General features: G+C 40.5%; 1 protein-coding gene across 3 annotated transcripts in view; it reads left to right on the forward strand.

Annotated features, from left to right (window-relative positions):
* The window catches only part of LOC138772265 (NXPE family member 4-like), a 97,499-nt gene extending 80,723 nt beyond the window's left edge, over positions 1-16,776 (forward strand). For all 3 annotated transcript variants that reach the window (XM_069952549.1, XM_069952551.1, XM_069952550.1), the window contains 5 exons: positions 5,346-5,446; positions 6,102-6,802; positions 8,660-8,721; positions 10,324-10,542; positions 13,994-16,776. In XM_069952549.1, coding sequence (XP_069808650.1) covers positions 5,346-5,446; positions 6,102-6,802; positions 8,660-8,721; positions 10,324-10,542; positions 13,994-14,529 — 1,619 coding nt within the window. In that variant the 3' untranslated portion in view covers positions 14,530-16,776. The remainder of the gene's footprint in view (positions 1-5,345; positions 5,447-6,101; positions 6,803-8,659; positions 8,722-10,323; positions 10,543-13,993) is intronic.
* The last annotated feature ends 1,259 nt before the right edge of the window (positions 16,777-18,035 follow it).

Consider the following 18,035-nt stretch of genomic DNA (forward strand, 5'->3'; position numbering starts at 1 on the left):
AGTACAGGCTTTTGCAAAGGGTGTAACCAATAGCAACACCCGTAGTGGGACACCGCAAATGGAGTAATAGTATGGAGTAATAGTAGTAAATAAGTACACGTGTGCACTATTAGGGGAAATAGAAGGGTTGCAGTTAACAAGATTGCAAAGGGGGTGATATATAAAATATTTTTTGCTGCACGATTGGTGGTTATTAGGAATTGGATATCCCCAAAAGCTCCGTCTATAGCAGAGTGGAAAGAAGTGGTTAGAAATATAATGAGATGTGAGGAAAGGAAAAACAAGAATAAAAAAAACTATGCCAGATTGAAGGAGTATAATCATAGGTGGGTACAATATTGGAGCAACATAGACACCGAGGTGTATTTTTGCTTGTGTAAGTGCGCCTTTTTTTTTTTGTGTGTCAGTTCTCTCTTCTCGCCAGGGGCAACTGGGGGGGGGGGATGGGTGGGTGGGTAATAAGGTTAGGATTGGTTATTAGGATAGGATCAGGGATGGTAGAAAAGGAGGATATGGGGGATGAAGAGTGGTAAAATTGTACATAAATTGAGATGTGTATGGGGGGGGGGGTATACTCCGGGATTGCTGGAGGGTGTCCAAGATTGTAAAATTGGGGCTGAGAGACTGCCAATCCCTGTCCATGCATTGAAGTAATGAATATTAACTATGGTAAAGAGAATTTTATGGCGAAATGAAGATTAAGTAGTAAAAGTTAGGTGGAGATATAGTAATAGATAATGGACAGCAGGGTGCTGGTTGGGGCATTGTGGTCAGTGGCCTCTTAGGGTGAATGGGTAAAAGTAATTGTGGCTAAGCAGGTCAATTGAAATAAAATGAAAATAGAGGTGGGCGCCCCACAGAATAAGTGGTATAATCTGGTTGGTGGTGGGGTCTCTTGGCAGGGGTCCTCAGCTGCCGCAGAAGGGTGCAAGAATCGGAGCATCTGACTCTCAGCCCTGGTGGCACATGAGGGTATGGGAGTTGGAATGCCCGGTAGTTTGAAGACTCGGCAGGTGGAGTGGATAAGGTCCCTAATATAGGGACATTCGCTGTACCAAGTCGGACTTCAGTAGATGGGTGGAAGGGGCACCCACAAAAATAAGACCATGACTGCTTAATTTGTTGGATGAATGTGGTTAGGGATTGTAAGGTGTTGGGGGCCGCTGGGTGCACTGCTCCAGCTAGTACAATAGATAAATGGCCTGAATCATTCCTCTTGAGGAGTGTTAGTAGTTAATATCAAAGATTGTTGAGAACAAATTCGTTTTGTAGTGGTAGGTTTTGGATGCATAAGACGCAAAAAATAATCATGGACAAGGGAGAAGCAGTATCTTTTGCAAGGGGCTAAATTTTAGCGGGTTCAGTGTAAGAAGTATTAGATGACCTAGAAGCATTCTCGGGGATACCCCCTCTTGAAATTTGGTATAGATGTAATCTTCCTGGATACACCCCTCTGTTTGAAATAACTCAAAAGTACTGTTCTCGATCCTATATGATTTTAAACATGAATCTTCCTTTCTATTTAAAAAATTATAAATAAAGATAAAAAAAAAAGTCACTGTAATCAAAAAGAGCTTTTCCCATATCATGATGGATCACTGTGACCCACTGTGATCAGGAAATATAACCTGGGAGAAAGCACGTCAGCAACACCATCCACTCGCTGGCCACATCTGCTGATCAGCTAATTATAACAATATGAGTCTATGAGGCTACACTGTCAGAATTAGTGAGTGACTGGGGAGTGGATCGTGCTGTTGCGGAGCTTTCTTCCTAGCTAAATCTCCTGATCACACCAGGTCTCAGCAGTGAAACCCACCGTGATCAATTTTTAATGACCGCTTTTAAATCTTAATATCTGTAAAGATAGATTTTAAGATACAGCATTCTTTTATACATGTCTTGAATTTAATAAAAGTATTTTTGGGACCATAACAAAGTTAATATATTTTAAATAGGTTTTTAAAATTATTAGCCAATAATTTATTTTATTTTAATATATTTTAATTACATATAAACATTTAATTAATAGTTCATTTGCTGAAAATAATGATAATACCTCTGAGGAATTTACTGATGTTTTTATTCAAATTATATCAAAATTTAGTTTAATAAATCCCTTTAACTTGATTCAAAAACCAATTATTATTTTATTTTTTATTTTTTTGCAGCACTTTTTCTTTATAATAATCATGGAAATGGCTGGCATAAGACTTATTTAGCATATGATTTAACAAACCAGGTTTACATTCAATGGAAGAAACATGGACACCCATTTGTAACTCAGAGCTTCTTCAACATAAAAGACCATGCCTATGTCACTAATGAAATTGACCGACTTAGTGGAGGAGCCAACACCATCATCGTGATTTCCATAGGGCAACATTTTCGACCATTTCCTTTTGACCTGTTCATCAGAAGAGTTCTTAATATTCGTGAAGCTATTGAAAATTTATTCTTAAGAAGCCCGGATACAAAAGTCATCATAAAGTCAGAGAACACCAGAGAGATTAATATGGATGTTGAACGATTCAGTGATTTTCATGGACACGTTCAGTATCAACTGGTGAAAGAAATTTTTAAAGGACTTAACGTCGGTGTGATTGATGCTTGGGACATGACCACAGCCTGGGGATCATATAACGTCCACCCGCCAGAAACTGTTATTAAGAATCAAATCAATCTGTTCCTTTCTTACATTTGTTAAAATTTGTTACAATTTTTTAAAAATGGATCTATGTTTTTTATGGATTTTATTTATTATTGGACAATTTCAACTAACAATTAGACATTTTCTTGTCTGATGTTATTAGATAAAAGGCTTCTTATCAACTTTGGTTTGTTTGTTGTGGTTATGGCAACAACATAAAAACTTCTCATGTATACCTTGCCATGCTGTGGGGTGGTCATATGCTATACTAGACTAAATGTTGTCTGGTAGTGACTACATTTGGTCCGTTTTACGCTGGTAAACAGACACGACACTGAAAAACATAAACTGGGGTAAAACAGATCACACATAGTCACCGGTAGACTACATATCATTTATTAGAGCTGATGGTCATAGGGCAATCATACCTCGATATACTGTAAGTGGGAGCACCTTTTTGATAGTTTTATGACATTTACACGGGCAAAACGTGATGTAAGAAACTTGGAGTTCTACAATGTGAGTAATTTTTATGTATCTTACCTAGTTCTATTTAGGTTGATATTTTATATAATTTTTCATGTGTCATGTTTAGTACATTACAGTTTAACCCCATCCAAAGAAAGTATTTTCTATTCTGCAAATAAGTTTATCTGTGGGGGTCAAAAAATTAAAGCCCCAAGGATCATGAGAATGGGCATAAAATGTCTCCCTGAAAAAAAGGCGTGCACTGTGCATGAGTTGCCGGTGTTTAGTTTTTTTTTTCTATTGAGCTTCTGAACATTGCCAAGTTTGAAGCTCGTCAATGTTTAGGGAATGGATGGATCACTGGTCACCCATTCATTCTAGGAACAATTTTCGGGATTGGTGGCGTCTCACAGGTCAATTTTTTAATCAGCTTGTTATTCGCATCCTGTGGATAGCGGATACCTTCTTAAGATCAGAATACTCCTTAACCGAACATTAACTTTAATCATGTTCTGTAATGTCTATGGTTGCACCTTGTGCTTGAGTAAATCCTTCTGCCCTATAAGAGGACAACAGCATTTTACCAAATATTTAGACATGACTGCATATGCAAGAACTACTGCTCCTCTGAAAATGCATTGCTGGGATGCTGGGTGGCTCCCCCTATGGGCATGTTTGTTGCAGTGGTGCTGGTCGCCATACAAAGGTACACCCTTTTAATTAGGGACTCACATGAACAATGTGGCTTTGATAAAACAAGTGGGCTTATCCAATTTTATCAACTTGTACATTAACTACCTTAGTTCTTAAACATTTTGGGGGAGATTTATCAAACTGGTGTAAAGTAAAATTGTCTTAGTTGCCCCTAGCAACCAATCAGATTCCACCTTTGATTCCTCACAGATAGGGGCAACTAAGACAACTCTACTTGGGTGCCATTGGTTGTAGTTCTTTGTCTGGGCCATTGTTGCTGCAGTGCTCCATCTGTGGTGTGGCTTAGCTTGACTACAGTTGGGTTGGCAGACTGCTGGGTTGCTCCTGGTAGTCACCGGTGGTCACCGCAGAGTCGCCATCAAAGGAGCCACTTGAAAGAGTTTTCTGTAATGTGGAAAGTGGGTATATGCAACTACCTCATGTAGCAACAAGCTACAGTAAAAATGAAAATGAACCAGAGATTGTTTGTCTGGCCAGACCACATGGCTGTTGAGTACTGACTTGCTGAACTGTATAGGTTCTGCAACGTAATCCAAACCCAAGCGTTTTGCATTTGCCTCCCGGTGGCTGGAAGAGTTAGATGTCACCTTAGGGAGTCCTGGAAGACTTGAATGCAGCTATAGGCCATGCTCACTCAAGGTAAGACAATGGCCATTATTTCACACGGCCGTGTCAAACAACTGCCGTTGTCTTACATGTGTCACCTATATGTCAACATCACTTTATTTAAATTGGAATGCGGGTACATTCCGGATAGCCCGCACTCCAATTAGCCATAGACCACAATGTAACGTACGTCCAGAAGCCGTACTTTACATAGTGAGAACAGACTATCTTGTGCGGTCTCTATTCACCAAATAGCAGCAGCACAAAATAGACCTGTCAATTATTTTGTGTGGCCGCAGAGAACACTGGCCATAGTGTGTACACTATGGCCGTTGTTCCATACACTGTAATGTAATTTCATGTTAATAAACAATGGCTGTTGTTGCAACTTGCAATAATGGCTGTTGTTTGTTGCAAGAATACATTGTGTGAACATGGCCATAGGCTGTATCAATGTTTTCCTGGCAAACCTAGGTCAGCGTCCAACTTCTCCGACCACGGAGACTCAAATGCTGAGGTTCAGATAATATTTAATTGGTCCACCTAACACCACGGTTGAGCCTTGAGAAGTCTGTATAAACAAGTTCAGATCACACAGATCAGCAGTTGTTTACTGATGGTTTACATGATGCAAGAAATAAAAGTGACTTTTTTGGGTATAAAGCTTAATCCAGAACCCTATAGTAAGAATATGAAACTTACTCACTATTACTTACTCACTATTTAGATTACGAGCCTTAATAGACAGGGAGCTATGTGAAGTGCTGTGGAATAAGTTGGCTCTATGTAAAATAAAAGAATTATTAATTAAGCAGGATTGATCTGGTATGCAAAAATCTGACATGGAAAAGAAAAAAAAGTGTTTTTCCAGATTATTTTAAAGGTTTTTTTTCTTTTTTTTTTTCAGGATGTATAACAGAGATGTCTTCTCCGTGCAACCATAAGATCTTTCTGGCCATCATCGTGACTGTCTTCCTCATTAGTTTTATTTGGTATCGTTTTATAGAGGTAGGTTTTTTTTTGTTTTGTTTTTTTCACATTCATTGTTCTAAATCCTGTTCTGTTTCACAGTAATGGGGGCACATTTTGCTCCTAACATCTCACCTGCTTCTTATGTCTTTGACTCAACCATTCCAATAGGGATTGTAGTACAACCTAAGGAGATGGAACTTCAGTGGCTGTATTGCCTTGAAATTCCATAAAAGTTGGATTTTATGTTCATGGGATAACAGTAACCTTTTAACCCAAAAAAGTAAAGTTTGGGGGAAATCATTTTTCTTTTCCCTATCTCTCCACCCTACCACTTTGTTATTGGAATTTCTGTTAGGTGGTGCTCCACCCCAAAAGTGAGCGCTAAGATGCAGTTGGCAACTCTTAGGCCATGTTCACACTTAGTATTATTATTCCAGATATATAACAGCAGCGGCAATCACCCTCTTGGGAATAGATGCTTTATTTAGGGGCTCATGTGAGCCCGATGAAGTGTGTGTACCATTAAACAATCCTAGCTCTTTTTTATTGGATTGCAAAATGATTGGAGCAGAACAATATGACTACAGTTTTCTATGGGTAACCTATTGCAGACCCATATAACTTGGAAGTATATTGAATATATCTCTACCACACATGTTTTTTTCTAATGATTAACATTTATGTTTTTCAGATCAAGTTAGAATTTTGTAAATATAGCAAATCTTGTACCCATTTTACTGCGACCACCCTTACTCCATCAAAAGATGACACTCAGACTTTGGAAATTTTCAACAGAATGTCAGCCATGATTCCTAAACTGACCTTGACTGACCTTGACAAAGCATCTAGTGCCAGAAGAAGCAGAGCCACCGTACTCCACCCAAAACCAAGCTACTGTGTAGGAGACAAGTTAATTGTCCAGGTTGAAATATTTGACAATTTGGACAACAAGAAAACCTATGGAGGAGACTTCATGAAAACAAGAATCTTCTCACCTAATCTCAAAGCCGCAGCATCTGGGAGAGTTGAAGATTTTAACAATGGAACTTATCATGTCCATTTCACCTTGTTTTGGGAGGGACAAGTTCATATTTCGATTGTTCTTTACCACCCAAGTGAAGGAGTCGCAGCTCTATGGAGAGCGAGGAACAAGGACTATGGTCTTGTATCCTTCATGGGAACCTTTGTAAATGGAGATCAACAAGTCAAAAGTGAATGTGGATTCCAGCTGAATTCTGCAAAAGACATATGTAAATATGGCAATGAAGAAGACCATGAAGCATTTTACTGCTACAAACCAGATTCTGTGAGCTGTTGGTCATTGGCTTTTCTCCAGTCCTTCAATAAGGATCTTTCATTTCTCACTCCACTTGAAAAAAATCTATTTAAAAGGTAACTTGATATCTAAAGAAGCTTATATTTCAAGTTCCAGAATATATGTGGGCTCCCATGAGCTGACCCATATATTAAACTGATTGTACATAAAACATGAGCTTGATATATATAATGTTGATATATGTGGCTAGGGGTGGTGTAAAGATAAAAATAACTCATCCTCTCCTCCCGTTGATCAGCCACAGCTCATATTCATCACTGCTCATTATTGTTGAACCATCTCAGCCAATCGCTGGCCACATTGGTGTCATGCTTCGGTCAGTTGATCATGCCTCAGAACTGAGCGGGCAGTTCCTGCTGTAAGAGCATAAAAGCAGGAAGAAGTGGTGACGAGCAGCTATCGGGCATCATCAGATGGGGGGGCTGTGGGTCACTGGTAGTGATGAGCGAACATGTTCGTTAATGTTTGCATGTTCATACGAACATGGCACTTATTGTTTGTGTTCACTGAACAGCGATATACAACGATGTACACAACTGCGTAAGTTTCCCATCACCAATTTGAAAAAGCCAATGAACGTGTGGATAAGGAAGGGTAATCAGGTAATGTAGTAGCCATGTTTACTACTGGCATTACTGTGATTGGCTCTACGATTGGCATCATTACGTATGTTACATATATGCAATAAAAATGCGATGCTGAGGTGAATTTTCTCATAGTCTTTCCTAATTCTGGTGCCGTTCAGTAGGAAGAGTGAAACGAGCAGGGACAGCATCTTAATTTAGTTAACCCCCTTTTACATGGGACGATGAGAGGGAGCAAGCGAGCACCAACCTGTCAGGTCAGCGCTCGCTTTCTCCTTGTTCCCTGCTTGCTGACGGCTCTATTACACGCATCGGCAGGGAGCGAGTAAGAGCTGGAAGGGCCGAGGGGAGCTGCGGGGGGGGGGGCTGCCCGGGCGATCACTAGATCATCCGGGCAGCCCATAGAAGATAGCGGAAGTCCACTTTCACCGCTTCTATTGCGAGGAGCTACGGCAGCAAATCGCTGCTATGCAGATCGTTTAGTTTTCAACATGTTGAAAGACAATGATCAGCCAACATCGTGCATGTCGGCTGATCGTTGTCTTCTATTACGCGAAACGATTATCGGTCGTAACGATCGGTAACGGCCGATTACAGCCGATAATCGCTTTGTGTAATAGGGCCTTTAGGTAGCAATAGTCACAGTGGTAGTTAGTGTAGAGAGGGAGAGCTGACCGAGTAGGGCTTAGAATGTTGTGAAATAGTCAGTGTGGGGAGGGTGATAGAATTTAGCGTTTTAGCACTATAAGGATTCATTTCTTAACCCTGTAGTGACCAGGCATCCATTACAGTCCCTCCTGTCCATTATCTTCACAATGTATTTGAGTTCTCCAAGGGCAAAAGGGGAGGCTCGCTGGGACATCTTGACTTGCTGAGCTGACTGTACGCTGCGGCCTAGCATTCCTCGTGCGCATTGTGTGATACATGTATGCACGTCATTGCGTATATATACACGGGCGAATAAGAGATTCGAGCTTCACACCTCGTAATTGCTCCACTATAACGTATCTTACGTTTTGCACCTGATAATCTGTACGCATGTGCATAACTCTAGACTGAAATGTACGCTTCTCCTGTTCGTTCATTATTTGTTTAACACGAACCAAACCGATCATGATTATTTTACTATATGTTCGCGTTCGGAATCCGAACCGATCATTGGGACGTTCGCTCATCACTAGTCACTGGCACAATAATTCCATGCGGATGTTATTAATACAGTATAGATGGTATACAATAACACATAAATCATTCTTCTGTGATGTCTAGCTTAATATATGAGGATCACAATATAGTTTTTTAATAATTATTTCATAATTATTTTCCCAGAGAAAACATTGCAATAGAAATCCCCTCCAACCCTAACTATGTTTATGTGCAGAAGTGTAACAGTAAGTATTTTGCTCTGTTAGTTGTCTATTTTAGTTATCTTGATTCTTTAGGTCAGAACGATAACAACAATACCCAATTTGTGTAGTTTATTTTAATGATGTAAATGTAAATTCTTTTGGCGGATTGCGGATTGCGCTTGAGAAATCACATTGACACTTATGTGAGATATTAGGGCTATTAAATGCAGGAGAGAGAGACTGGATATAGAGACAGTAATCCCATCCTGCTGTTTACATCCCTAGCTGACCAATTATGTAATGGCACATCATAATGACCCAAGGGGCTAACGCTTAGAAGAGTTGCTTTACCATTGGATATCACTTTAAGAAATTACTGTTACTTTAAAGTGTCACTGTTGTTTAAATTTTTAGTACAAGTGATTTTAAGAATCTTTTGTAATTGGTTTTATTAGCTGAAAAATGCATTTTTACCATTAAAAAGCGGTTTGAAGCTTTCCCTCCCTGGGAGGAGTTGAGGGAGATGAGGCACCAAAACAGGACAACAAAGAGTTAATTTACAGCTACATCACGGGGCTATCTCCTCTGAAGTCAGCATTGACCTCTCTGACCTCTGACTAAGGCTTTCACACAACTCCTGCTGTGTAATAATTTGGTCTCTGGTCTCTGCTGCCGACGAATCTCCCTCCTCCCTCCTCCCCCCTCCATAGGTTAAACAGGGCTCGACTGATGTAAATGAGTCGAGATTTCCTGATAATGAGCAGTGAATGAGAGAGAGGAGTTGGGGGGGGGGGGGGGTGACCTGGGGAAAGGCTTTTTGAATGCAGAGAATGTAATTGGGTTTATTATGCCAATATGCCAAAGTTTGTTAAAATTGCCTGTATTATTGATTTTTGCAAAAAAAAAAAAGAAATACAACAGTGACACTTTAACAAACTTTTGACATGTCAAATGTTTTGATCTGGGTGTAAGTGTTCAGTTCCCCACCAATCACTAATGCCCCGAGAGGCTCACTGCTGAGCGCATCACTCCTTGGCTCACTGTTCTTTTCGCCTCATTGCAGGAGGAGATGGGTTCTATAATAGGCCAAAGGAACTTCAACTAATCAAAACTTTTATGGTGAATCAGGTTCTCTGATCTCTATAAGAGTAGCTTCAGTGTCCATAGTGTAAGACCACGTTTACACAACGTAGGTTTTCTATAATTCACGGCCGTTGTTGCTGATTTGCAACAAAGACCGTGATAAATAGAATATTTACATTGTGCTGCAGTCAATGGGATCCTGGCCGGAGTGTATACACATAGTATACGCTCCGGCCAGCATCCCTAGCAATCGACATGTCAGTTTTGTGCGGCCGCTATTCATTGAACCCTGACAGTGCACACAATGGGAAATGCGGTTGTGGCCATACTTTCCATTGTGTGCAATGGTGAATTGGTATGCGGGCGCATACCAATTCAGTAGAAATTAAGTTTATCCCAGCCGGGATAAACTTCACTGACATCGGCCGTTTTGTGACTCAGCTGGGTCACAGAACGGCCGGTGTCTCAAGTTGTGTGAACATGGCCTAAATGTGTGTCATGGAGCAGGCACCATGGTGTAAATGAATGCCCACTGATATTTTTTTCTTGTCATTCCCTCAGCATCCTCTCCGCTGACTCTAGAACAATGTAAGATTGGAATGGCATCGCCCTTTCCCAGTGGTTTCCAATTACAGAATACCTGGAATCCTGTGTTTTGCAGCATCACCAACTTTACTTCTCTTGAGCACAAGTACAAATGTTTGAGTGACAAAATGATCTACTTCATAGGAGACTCAACCGTACGACAATGGAGTACATATCTAGTACAGACTTTTAAAGGTAAAATGATGTTGATATATATACAGTGGTACCTTGGTTTAAGAGTAACTTGGATTGAGAGTGTTTTGCGTTTTGCAGTTTTTCAAAATTGTGATTTGGTTTAAGAACATCGCTTTGGTTTAAGAGCTCCCTGTACTGGATGGGAGGGTGAGCAGCATGGTCTGCATAGCGGGGTCTACAGCACTGAACTCTGACCCAGGAAGTCATCCTCACCTTCCAAATAATAGCAGATCCACTTCAGGCTGGGGCTTGCATCAGGGGACAGGACTGTGGAGGTGACCCTTCTCTCTCCGGGCAGAGAGCCCTGCATTTATGTGCTCATATCTGCCCTTCTCATTCCTTCATGCTCCCTGCATTCTCTGTCAGTCCTTGTGTTTCCCATCCTCTCCATTCCTGCTATAATGTGCCCGCACTTACACTCAGCTATACACACTGCTGCTATAATGTGCCCACACTTAAACTCAGCCATTCACACTGCTGTATAGAAAGGTTTTTGTTACTGTCCTCCTGCACAGCTCTGTGACTCTCACTACCTGATTGGTCCATGCTGAACACACCCCCTTCCCCATTGCTGTCATGTGACCACACAGACCTCTGACAGCAGCCCTGCTTCTCTATTCTATTCTGTTGTACTACACTACTACATTATGGGGATCTACAGTTCCATTTTATATCTGCAAACTGCTGCGGTTTTTCAGGTTTATGCACTTACTATACATTATACTCCACATGCTGATTGCTATACTGTACAGTAATTTATAATATCACATATTCAGCTGTTTCTAAATGTTTGTTTCATCTGTTTTACCTGTTATTCAGAAGAAAAAAATAATTATTTTTGGGGTGTGGAATAGAGATGAGCGAATCTCGAGCATGCTCGAGTCCATCCGAACCTGAACGTTCGGTATTTGATTAGCTGGGGCGGCTGAAGTTGGATAAAGCTCTAAGGTTGTCTGGAAAACATGGATACAGCCAATGACTATATCCATGTTTTCCACATAGCCTTAGGGCTTTATCCAACTTCAGCAGCCACCGATAATCAAATGCCGAAAGTTCGGGTTCGGATGGACTCGAGCATGCTCAAGGTTCGCTCATCTCTAGTGTGGAACCAATTATCTGCACTTCAATGATTTCTTATAGGAAAATCTGCTTTGGTTGAAGAGTGAATTTAGATTACAAGTGCGGTCCCAGAATGAATTATGCTCTTAATCCAAGGCACCACTATATATATATATTTGCATAGTATACATTTTCAGTTGAAAGATATCCATAATCTTAACGGTAATGTTTCCCCTAAATAGTGATCAGATCCAGATACTGGAATGCATTCTTTGGTACATTTTTTGGTTCATTATTATGGGGGAAGCCATCTTGCCTAAGCTGTTTTAACAGCATTTATACAGCAGTGTTGGGAACCTGCAGACCTCCAGCTTATACAAAACTATAATTTCTATCAGGCCAGGAAAGCCAAAGCTTTGTATTTGGCTGTGTAGTCATGATGAAAACTCATCAAAACTCCTCATCAGTCATTTCCTGAAGGGCCGAAGGTTCCCAGCCAAGGCTTTACAGCAAGCCCGTTGGACCATAGGCACAATAGATAGGACCTATCCGATTCAATTCTGGGCTCAGTCACTCTATTTATAGAATTTATTCTACAGAGCACACTTGTTATTGTGTGTACCTCTGTTATTTGTACACTGGTGTCACCTGTCATCGTACTACTGTCTGTGATGATAAGGAGGACACTGATAAGATGTGATATGCACATTGTGTTGAGATGCAATATTTATCATTTTCATAAAGAGACATGAAAAAGGCCCATATGCTCTCTTCAGCTGATTGGTTGTTATCTCTTCTTGGTTCTGAATCATTCTGCCTTCTTTTGTCTGTTCTTTTGGGGCCGTTGCTTAGTTGCTATACAACTTTCTTGTAGTTGATCCATAGCCCTCAATCGTTTAATCTTGACTGCTCTGCTCAGCTCTGGACAAGTTGAGAACAAAGTTCCTGATTGGTTAGCCTTTCTTTAAATATCCATGGTTTTTGGAGTTTTATGTAGATTATAGCATTTGCTCTGTGTATTTTTGTGTGTGTGTTTTTTGTTTAGTTTTCTTTGCTTTGATTTTATCAGGTTTTTTCCTAGCTTCTTCGGTTGTTGTTTTTTTTTTTTGTAATCCATGTATCTTGAAGTTATTGCTGGGAAATGCCGTCAATCAGTTAGTTTAGTACATGCATTTTGTTTTCTGCTCAGCCTTACTTTTCCCCTGTCTACTTCCCCTATCTACTTCCCCTGTCTGTCTTCCCCTGTCTATACTTACCAGCCACGCTGCTTGTGATCTGGCATCTAGCTTCTCCAGTCCGCTGTCTACCCGCTGTATCTTCAGGCCTTGCCTCCTCTAGCTGTCAATCATTATGGAGGAGGCGGCAGTCTGAAGATACAGCTGGTGACGGGAGGATTGGAGAAGCCAGATGCCGGATCACAAGCAGCGTGGATGGTAAGTATACAATGGTTTTTAACTGTGTTGTCAGTTTCCATTTTTCATTTTAAGCCGTACAAACACAGGGATTTGTTTGGCCAATAAAGATAAATTTTAAAGCATGTTCTAAACAGACGATCAGCTGTTAATCGGTCTTCGGCTGATCGGTGTCACTTTTACATGGGCCGATTATAAACCACAGAAGTACTTCTAGAGAAACCACTGACGATAATCAGCCTATTTAAAAAGGCCCTTAGGTCAATCAGCATTTGTATGAAAGTATTGTCCCCTACAACTAATCCTTCTCAGAAGGAAAAAATCATATTACATATGCCATCCAGTAGAACATGCTATGACTATATGTACAATATGGTAGTCCCCAAATATGACTATAAAGCTGTCAAATAAGAACACAACATTTGTTTTTAATATGTTTTAAACGAGTACTCCATTGGATTTTTTCACCAATCTCCCTGAGCTCAGGGATTGTTGTGTTTTGTTGGTCTATTTTTCATTGCCCCGGTAGCCAGAATCCTGCTCCACACTGACGAGGGGCAAGTACCCGAAACAGCTGTCTGTGGATGGGTGCCTAGCCTTGGTGACCCTTGTCTTATGTGGTTACACTCGCAACAGAGTTAGACTTTGACTTATAGGGGCCACCCTGGTGTTTCCCGATTTAAGTCCCAATGCTAGAAACAGAATGGGGACCTGAGAGGCTACGTATCTGGGTGGCTTGGTGTTCTCCCCACTGGGAGGCACCCCTTGGCAACAGGCTTCCTTCTCTGGAGAGAGGGATATCTAGCTATTCCCATGTTTTGAGACTCACAACTGAGGCTCCACAGACCCCTTCTTTGCATATTCTGTTTCAAACATAGTTGAGGAGATAGCGAATCTCTGATATCCCACCAGAAACTCTGAAGCCTCAGAGTCTTGTTTCTCCAATTTGACTAATAATATATTTTCTTGTTAAATTTCAGGTCTCCAGACCTTCAATCTACATAGACCTGGAATGGAGACTTTGATGGTCGCAGTAGATCAACAAAGGAATATTCATTTACAGTGGAAAAAACACAGTCACCCAATTGTTGCAAGTCGCTTCTACTTGGTTAAAGATGACGCTTATGTCCAGGAGCAGATAGACCGACTCAACGGAGGAGCCCATTGTGTCATTGTCATCTGTTTAGGTCAACACTTCAGACCTTTCCCACTCCAGCTTTTCATAAGGAGGATTATGAACGTACAAAAAGCTTTGAATCGTCTCTTCTTAAGGAGTCCAGATACCAAGGTTATCATCAAGGCCGAGAATACTCGGGAAATCAATACAGATGCAGAGAGATTCAGTGATTTTCATGGCTACATCCAATACCTGGTTGTAAAAGATGTCTTCAAAAATCTTCCCGTTGCTGTGGTTGATGCATGGGACATGACCATTGCTTATGGTACACATGATGTTCATCCTCCAGAACATGTGATCAAGAGCCAAATTGATATGTTCCTAACATATATTTGTTAATTTACTAAGGAAACTTCCAATTTTTTGTTGTTATTGTTGTTGTTGGAAGTCTCTCACTTTATATTCTTTTATTAGAAGATTGAACTCTTTGAGGCACTTAGTTCTAATGAAATGGGATGCTAAGGCTGGGTTCACACTGCGTTTTCAGCATACGTTTAACGGATCAGTTTTTTTTAACGGACAATAAAATAGTGTCAGCAACGTTTTTGTGTCCGTCCAAAAAATACGGATCCGTTTTGTTCCTTTTTTTTTTTTTATAATGGAAGTCAATGGAAAAACGGATCAAAACGGATGCACACAAATGCATCCGTTTTTTGCAATCCGCTTTTCATCTGTTTTTTTTGCAAAAAACGGGTGAAAAAACATCTGAAAACATAATCAGAGCTGTTCCTATTAAATAGGAAGCTATTGTAAGGGAATAATAATGTGTATATGCATCAAAAGAATATATTATTTTCCATTATTTTCATAGGGTGTACTTTTTCTATACAATGGGATGCCAATGTATACATGTAGACAAGCATGTGCTCTGAAGGGGTTATCCAGAAACTAAAAACAAATGCTCACCTACCTCGTTCCCCTGGGGCTCCCACTCTGACCTCATCTTATCCCATACAGCTATGGTTACTTCCTCCGTCAAAGACAAGGTCTTCTCTGCAGTGATGGCCTGATTAGCCAACCACTCGCTGTGGTGGTACCCTGCATAACGCAGTTATTGGCTGATCAGTGAAGAGCTTATCTTGGAGGTAGATAGAGCTGTGGAGCACCGGATGAGGTCATACAGATAGCCCCAGCATTCTGACATAGATAAGTATGTGTTTTTCTTTACCTTTTCAACCAACCCCCTGCAACATATGGTATAATTCATAAGTCATATTGTCACTCCCTTACTCTATGTTGGTTCTCTTTACCATTCACCACCTTAGATGTTGCACATTTAATATATACCTACAGTATATAACACTTGTCTGTGTCTACTTTCTGTTTTAAAATCACTTTGTTTTATCTGTGGAAAGTGGCACCTAGGTGGAGTTTCACAGCAGATGGACTCCATCTCCTGAGTGGGTAGAGTGACCAATTGCCACTGTCCAACGATAAAATGAAGCTATTTTAGAGCAGAAAGAAGGGATGTGTAAACAAAATGTACTGTACATAAATTAGAATGGAAGAATGCAATAGGCTACTGCATTAGAATTCCGGCAGTATACCGCATACGGCTGGAGTTTAAATGTGTTTTACAGTAACCTGAACACCACGAGGTGCATCATCACACATAGTGTTTGATTAAGCACTCCAATGCTCGAGCATGCTCCCTCAACACTACTCCTTATAACTGTTTTTTATACTGTTTACATTGTTTTCACTTTTTTTACTACAAAACACTACCCCCCCTAAAATCTAATTGTGAACAGTTACAAACTATAATGTTTACACTACGTATTGGACCGGCCGTTCTGTGACCCGGCCGGGTCACATAACAGCCGGTCTCTGCAAGTACTGGGCGGATTATCTTTCCAGCTGCAGTGTTCTGATGCGGACACGTCAATTCTTTGCGGCACCGCATGAGATCCCGGCCAGAGCGTATACTAAGAAATTTATAGCGTATACTAGAAAATTAGGCAGTGTTCCATTCCATACAAAGTACGGCCGTTGTTGCCATCGGTAGTGTGAACATAGCCTAAAGGTGTTTTTATATTTTCAATATAATAAATGTAAAGAGCGGATTAATTTTTTTTATCAATGGGTTTCTTACTTTGTATACGTGATTCCCCACTGTGTAGGCGGCCCCAGAAACAACAATTACACAATATCTATAACAAGTAAATAACAAATTACAAATAAAATAACAACCCTGTCTACTGTCATGTTGACATCATGCCGTCTGCACTTTGGGAGAAGGTGCCAAACAATGAGACGAAAAGCCAAAGGATAACATTAGAGAATAACTAGTTTTAGGATCTAACAGAGCATAAAAAAAACTTAAAAAAGTAAATGCAATGTTACTCAAAAGGAATCTGTCACTAGGTTATTCCACCTTAAATGAGGGCAGCATAAACTAGTGACAGAAATGCTGAACAGATTACTTACATCATTCTGTTCAGCTGTTCTCCTAATATGCAGGAGAATAGGATTCTTGCCGCACCCCTCCACCCGCCCTCCAGCTGCTGATTGACAGTTGACTGCCTATACACAGCATAGATAGATAACTGCCAACAAACTGCTGGTGGGTGGAATTTCCTGCTTCTTATGAATATTGAGGACTACTGGGCTCATGTACATAATGGAGATGACTACTTATTGTCCATGTTATTCAAGAGGATATCTCTGGATCAGCTGCACAAAACAATGTAAGTGATAAATCATTCTGTTCAGCTTCTCTGTCACTAGTTTACATAGAACAGCATAAACCTGCTGATAGAGTTTCTTTAAGGACCCGTTACAAGGCCAATAACTGGCTGAATGATTACATCTCTTAGGCTATGTTCACACGTGAATTTTTTAAAGTCTTTTGCCCTGCCTTTTGATGAAAACACTACAAAACTACAGCAAAAACATATTAAAAAAAAAAAGCCACGTGTGAACACAACCAAATAAGGCTGTGTTTGCAGATTCACAGTTTTTATTGCATTTCTTTTAATTATAGCCTTATGGATTAAGTAGGCTCTGCAATTTTGTCTTTTTTAAAGGGGTTATCCAGTGCTACAAAAACATGGCCACTTTCCCCCCTACTGTGGTCTCCAGTTCAGGTGTGGTTTGCAATTAAGCTCCATTTACTGCAATGGAACTGAGCTTCAAAACCCCACCCAAACTGGAGACAACAGTAGGGGGAAAGTGGCCATGTTTTTGTAGCGCTGGATAACCCCTTTAACTGTCTAGGCTTTTCTCCAGTATGTGGTTTGCATTGATAATCCCTAGCTCTATAGGGGTTGAGATGACTTACAAGGCAAATTCCTCCAATAGGAGACACTAGAGAGCCAGCTCCTTTACTTCTGGAGAAGAGCTAATGCAAGCACTGCACACCTCTGTAGGACGCAAAGCCCTTTAACAGGTTGGGCTAGTTTACATTGACTTTAGGAAACTTGTAGAACAACGTGAATCTCCTTCTTTCTACGTTGCCTATCAGACTAATGCACTCTCAGAATTGCTGTTGAGATGATATATAGATGAGATGTTTGTCTGTCCAAGGAAAGCTGATTGCCAGTGGTGAATATTATATCCAGCTGACAGATCATCCAGCAAACGCCTATTCTTACTGCCTGGAATATTGTGTAAGTAACTGATTATGACTAAAAGTTGCAGGTTTATTTAATCTGAACAATGTCCAGAAACGATCATCATGACTGAGTGTGCGCTTTTGAAAGAGAGTTCTTATTAATGGCAGACTGTACAAGGGTCTTGTTTTTAGTTGCCAGCTAATGCACTGATTGGCTCAATGATGGTGCCCGTACATCTACAATGACTGTCAGCTGACCGCCCACTTGTCCGGCAGCTATTTTATCTCTCCT

The sequence above is a fragment of the Dendropsophus ebraccatus genome, chromosome 14 (assembly GCF_027789765.1).
Source record: "Dendropsophus ebraccatus isolate aDenEbr1 chromosome 14, aDenEbr1.pat, whole genome shotgun sequence".
Lineage (NCBI taxonomy): Eukaryota > Metazoa > Chordata > Amphibia > Anura > Hylidae > Dendropsophus > Dendropsophus ebraccatus.